This window comes from Stylophora pistillata, chromosome 2 (genome assembly GCF_964205215.1).
Source record: "Stylophora pistillata chromosome 2, jaStyPist1.2, whole genome shotgun sequence".
NCBI lineage: Eukaryota > Metazoa > Cnidaria > Anthozoa > Scleractinia > Pocilloporidae > Stylophora > Stylophora pistillata.
In genome coordinates, this window is record NC_142520.1 from 14,075,718 (window position 1) to 14,081,744 (window position 6,027).

The following is a 6,027-nucleotide window of genomic DNA, read 5'->3' on the forward strand; positions in this document are numbered from 1 at the left end:
GGATCGTTTAGGTCCTGATATTTTATCAGTATTGTGAATGAAAGGACACGTTTTGCATCGTGCACGAGCGCATTTAAAAGTGCCTGGTTGGTCATTACTCTGAAAAGAACTTCTGACCAAAAAATTGCCTATGTTTTTGTCGCGTTTGAATGAAATGAGCGGAGGCTGCGAAAAGATAGTGCTTGTCTCTGGATCGTTTTGAAGTAATTTAAAGTTTTTAAAAATGATGGATTTAACTGAGTGGTTGTGAGGGTGAAACGTGAGAGTGAATGGAATGCGGTCGGAATCTTCCTTATGCGACGTTTGTAGTGCTGAATGTCGATCAATAAGTTGAGCGCGGTGGTAACCCGCTTGAACGACGGAAACAGGGTAACCACGTTTATCGAAGAACTGGCACATTGACTCTGATTTGTGGTGGAAATCAGAGTCATCACTACATAAACGACGAAGTCTTAGAAACTGAGAAAAAGGAATGGAATTCTTAAGGTGAGATGGATGCGAAGACGAATATAACAAGTAATTATGCGAGTCTGTAGGTTTGTAATACACACTAGTGCATAAACCGTTACCTTCAATTGAAACTTTGACGTCTAAAAAAAATTAAGAATTGTCAGAAGTTTCCCAAGTATATTTCAGAGCCGGGTGAAAAGAATTGACTGCGGTTATGAATTTAGTGAGCTCCTCTCTAGTAGAGGAGGTAGCGCCGATACAGTCATCGATGTAGCGACCGTAGAGTTCAGGTTTGGACCCGTCGTATTGGCTGAAAAATTGATGTTCGACAAAACCTACAAAAAGATTGGCATAGCTAGGTCCCATTTTGGTGCCCATGGCTACACCATTGGTTTGTTTGAAGAAGTTGTTTCCGAATGAAAAGCAATTGAGTGTGAGCACTAGTTCGGCTAAGCGTAGTAGTGTTTCAGATTTAGGTTCCTTAACAGTACGTTGATCAAAAAAATGTTTAAGGGCCAGAACGCCTTCGCCATTAGGAATGACAGTGCAAAGAGACGTAATATCCATGGTGAAAAGAAGTTTGTTTTGGCCAAGGAAATTAAAGTCTCGAAAAATTTGAAGAGCGTGTTGACTGTCTTTAATATATGATGGTAAAGTTTTGACGATGGGAGCCATAATTGTGTTTAGATAGCTGGAGATAAGTTCGGAAGGGCAACTGCAAGCCGAGACAATGGGCCGACCCGGGTTGTTAGGTTTGTGAATTTTAGGTAAAAAGTAAATATGAGAAGTTCTAGGAGTGGTTATGATGAGATTTTTTGCTGTGGTCGGCAATTCTTGGTTAGTTGAGTTGGTTGATTGTATTCCTGACGGAGTTTTGATTGCTGGCAGTGAGGTATTTGTCGATCTTTTGATAAAAAGAGGTGTCAGAAAGTTGCCGCAAAGCTTCTTTTTGGTAGAAGGTCGGTGCGCCAAACAACGACTGAGCCGCCCCTATCGGCTGCTTTGATAACTATGTATTTGCGTTTTCTAAGACTTTTTAGAGCCGACCACTCTTCAGAAGAGAGATTAGAAAATTTGGTAATACGTTTAAAATTGAGTTTGTTGATATCGTGGCGGCATTTTTTGATAAAAATGTCTAATGATGCGAGTTGGCCCTCTGGGGGAGTCCATTTAGACTTCCGAGTCTGAAGTGTTTCGAAAGTGTCTTTGTTCGAGGTGTTAGAGTCATCCTCTTTGTTGTGAAAAAAAGGCTTTTAATTGAACGCAGCGAAGGCATTTTTCTACGTCTTGTTTAATTGAGAATTCGTCCGTTGTTTTAGAAATGGGAACGAAATTTAAACTCTTACTGAGGACGGATTTTTCTGAATCGGAAAGTGAGAGGTTTTCTGGAATGGTAACTACAGTTTTGAGGTTTTTCTGGTGATGAGTGGTTAGCGATTTGGGGACCGATAAGCTGGTCAAGTTTTTGGGCCTTAATTTGGTTCAAATGATTGAAAAGTTTCGAATTAGTTTCCTGAATTTTGGCGCGGATAGATTGTAATAAAACTGCTGGACATATTTTGCAAAGTTCAGAGCGGAAATGTAGGATTTGTTCGGTGAGGTGATTACGTTTTTGGCACATAGCTCTAATGGTGATTCTCATGATGTTACGTGAAAAAGAATTTTGGGCGCATTGAATTTAGTGATGGTATTGTTTGGTGAATGAAGATGCATGAAAATTGGAGCGAAAACCCTTGGGAATAACTTTAGAATGAAGGCAACGACCGATGAAGTTTATGTGGCTACAAAACCTAGTTTTGGCGAAAGTGAGAATGGCTAAACGGAAAGCTAGATCTTTACTAATAGGGTATAATACTACGATAGCCGTAGCAGCGCCAGTCGTAGTGATTTGCTTAAACTCCCTATTAAGGAAAAAACTCCATTTAGGATGATTAATTCAATTTAGAATTACCATATTCGGGTTTGCAGGTCGGGAGTTCTGTTCCCAGTATAGGACTCTGTTTTTGTCCTTCTACTAGTCTTGTTACCAAACGAATAATGTGTTTGGCTACTCGATTGTCTTGTCTAAATACTCGTATATTTAAGATGTATTTTTATTTTTAATAAGTTGAACATCTTGATACTCGCGCGAGTCTTACAGGAGATGACCACAATGGTGCAGCCAAAAGGGGAGGACAACCATGCACAGCAAACTCGGTAAGATCCACTTTATGAGATTAAAGCAAACTCATAAAAAACAAAATGCTATGTTATCATGTACGGCGACTTTCACCTAGCGTCCTCTTTCCTTAGTAAGTAATGCATTTAGATACTATCTGATGATAACAGATCATTTTACTGAAAAGGACAAAAAAATCGATTTATTAACTCTCTAACTCTATAATTACAAACTGGATCGTTGGATAATGCAAGTAATGAGCTTTCATTGGCTTAGCCATCACGAGTTATGAGCCACTGCACAATACTCTACAAATATGGTAAGTGTACCATGCTCTAATTACGGTAGGTGTTTTTCATTCTTGCAAAAAAAAAATAAATAAATTGAGATAACTGGAGCCTCGCTGCCTATCTATTATCTCATAACATATTGTATATTATCATCTTTCTTAGACTTGGTATCAAGACCTGCCTGGTAATGATTCCCCTACTGGGTGTCACGTGGCTGTTTGGTCTGCTTTCGCCTGTAGACAAGGTTTGCTCATACATCTTCACAATACTCAATTCTACTCAGGTGAGTATTGAAAGGTGACTCTCAAATTTCAATCAATTTGATTTAATTCTGTTGCAAACAACGAGAGAGAATTTCACAATGGCTAAGCGACATTTTTTTTAGAAATTTGAAAACAAAAAGCTGATAATAATTCTGGAGAAGGGAGCTCTTTACTTGATTTACGAGATCTACAGTTTTCCTTCCTTCTTACTTGGTCATTTGTATTCATATTCCGGGTAGTCTAAATAGATATTTAAATAATTGAGTTACTTTGTTTCTAGTGAATGGAGAAAACTCAAGCAACCCCCACTAGTTCCTATCTGAATAGAATATTGCAAAACAAAATGACCTATCTCTCTGCTACAGGGTTTCCTGATTTTCGTCCTCCATTGCATGCGAAATACGCAGGTGAGAAAAAAAATTAAACTAACTATACATAAACTTAAGATTATAAAGTTTTGTTGTGTGAACAAATAACCGAATGCTAAAAGACATACTTGGTATTGATCGTATATCTGCAGATCAGAGAGAGATTCACAAGAAGGATGAACATGGTTTTTTCATCTTCGATAAAGGAAAAACTACATAAGGAAGAGGTCATAGGTCAAACAAAGTGAGATCGGTGATGTATGGACAGCTGAACTGCAGTCTTGTGGTGAATATGAATCGAAATCGCACCTATCCTAGGAGGCTAGCTTCAACTGTCATGAAATAAAAGTCACTTTTTTAGTACGATCGTATAAAATTTTTTATTAAAAACTGGATCATTGGATAATGCAATTCAGGACTTTTTATTGGCTCAGCAATTATGGTATATGAACCAATATACCATAATCTACAAATATGGTAAGCGTACGCGTCGGGTTAAAATTAAAAGGGAGCTAAAAAATTTAAGATTGGGTACGATTTGTCTAATATCTTGGGGGCGTTTTTAATAAAACAATTATTCCACTCGCGCTTGTTGGATATGAGATGATTATAGCCAACTCGGCGCTACGCGCCTCGCTGGCTATCTATCATCTCATATCCAACGCGCACTCGTGGAATAATTGTTAAATATCTGTTGGAAAAATGGGAGATCATTTTGTTATTCAGTGTTCTAGCAGTCAACTAGTCGTAATTGCCACCTTCTTAATAGTCTGCAATTATTATCTTAACCAATCGTAAATTAGCAGGACAAATATTATTAACTGCAAGATGAATTGTCCCAGAATAACCTAGATATGGCGTATTGTGTAATAGATTCAGCTTAAAATGATCTAGTTCATCATTATTTTAACGACTGCCTTTTCGAAGTCCGAAATCTCCTTTAGATAAAACGTGAATTTTTGTCAAATCGCGACTGATCTTTCTTTAAATTGCCCTCTAACATACAGTTTTAATTTCATTTACCTTTTGATTGTCGCGCGTTATTTTTTGCGCCTAATGCATAATGACTTTCTATTTTTCGTTTTACATATTGAGTTGACAAGCTACTGGTCAAACACTATTATTATCGTTGCAAGAAATGAGTAGTGGTAGCTAATTAAAGCTGATATTCTAGGTTTTGCGCTCAATAAACAAGTAGATGAAGAAGTAAGCGTTGGAATGAATAGATAAATAGCAATGGAAATGCAAAATATCCCCCTAGGCTCAGTCTCAAATGCAATTACAATGGACACACTAGCAAGTTATAGACGGAATCGGTGATGTTTACAGGCTCAACAATTCATAACAGTCTATGATTACGTCATACCTATTTATGAATTAATATGGATGACAAAGATCACGACCTCAGCATAAAAAGGTAGACAAAGTGTAACAAAAAGTTGTATTGTGTGAATGGCTTGGCCTTCTAGAAGCCTCGCGAGAGTTCATTGTTGGTTTTTTTGGTATCTTGCGTAGGCGTCCCTTAAACAGTATGTATTGTAATATTTCAATAATACGACTATTCAGAAAGCTCTGCAATGTTTTTTTTTTGTGTGTGTGTGTGTGTAAGTAAGTAGGCGAGTCCAAGCGAAGTTTTTATTAAATAGATTTCACACACGAAGAGAGTTTGATGTTGGTCGTGTTTATTCAAGTGTGACGGAGGCAGTGTTCATTGGAGTTGGGGGAGGCCGTGTAAGTTTATCCAATTACGTGCTGTTGTAGAGTTTTACTTCGTGAAAACTGCGTTCATGTTTGGAATCAATCTTCTCATCACTGTTCCGACAACCCTGAGTTCATCCTGGTGTGAGAGCTACCTGTCCTCTAAAAGATTACCCGGATAACTCAAAGGAGTAATATGGAATATACCAACACATTTCTCTTTACTGCTCAAATACGATAGGTCTAGCGCTTCAAGTGGCTAAATATATCGTAGGATCGCAGGTGAGACCAGGGAATATTCCAGAATTAATATTTCCGCTGGATAATTCCATGAGCGCCCATGCTGGAAAATGAGGAGAGGGTCACTTGGAGATTAGTGAGCGCATCATGTGCAACCACCCACGAAAGTTTCAGACTCAGATCTCTTGACCCCACCCCTCCTTCTAAAGAGGCAGAAAAGGTTGGAGCTTAGACAATTGGACACAAAAGTGCTGTCCTCCTTGACACATTTGCAAAAAGCGGTAACTTTTTTTTTATGGCTAAACGCTAAACTAATGGATGTTAACCAAATTTTGTCTTTTGACCAATTGTATTAATTTACATCGAAGTCACGATCTGAGAAAACTGAGCAGATATCCTTTGATTCGGAGTTTGTTAAGTTAATGACATACAAGGAAATTAGACCCACAAACTAGAAAGCCTCTCTGCGAGAAATATACATAATAATCATTCCCATCTATGTCTACGAAGATATGGCACTCTAGCATTTGCTACCACTCACAATTTAAAAATTCAACTGG

General features: G+C 38.1%; 1 protein-coding gene across 1 annotated transcript; it reads left to right on the forward strand.

Annotated features, from left to right (window-relative positions):
• Positions 1-3,053: 3,053 nt before the first annotated feature.
• On the forward strand, positions 3,054-5,167 carry LOC148737254 (adhesion G protein-coupled receptor E5-like). The gene is made up of 3 exons (XM_088749109.1): positions 3,054-3,181; positions 3,527-3,568; positions 3,682-5,167. The coding sequence occupies exons 1-3, from the start codon at positions 3,086-3,088 to the stop codon at positions 3,775-3,777; spliced, it is 234 nt and encodes a 77-aa protein (XP_088605235.1). The 5' UTR covers positions 3,054-3,085; the 3' UTR covers positions 3,778-5,167.
• Positions 5,168-6,027: the final 860 nt, after the last annotated feature.

Coding starts and splice junctions, on each gene's coding strand:
- LOC148737254 (XM_088749109.1), top strand. CDS start 3,086: ATGATTCCCCTACTGGGTGTCACGTGGCTGTTTGGTCTGCTTTCGCCT. Junction 3,182..3,526: donor CAATACTCAATTCTACTCAG/GTGAGTATTGAA, acceptor TCTCTGCTACAG/GGTTTCCTGATTTTCGTCCT. Junction 3,569..3,681: donor ATTGCATGCGAAATACGCAG/GTGAGAAAAAAA, acceptor GTATATCTGCAG/ATCAGAGAGAGATTCACAAG.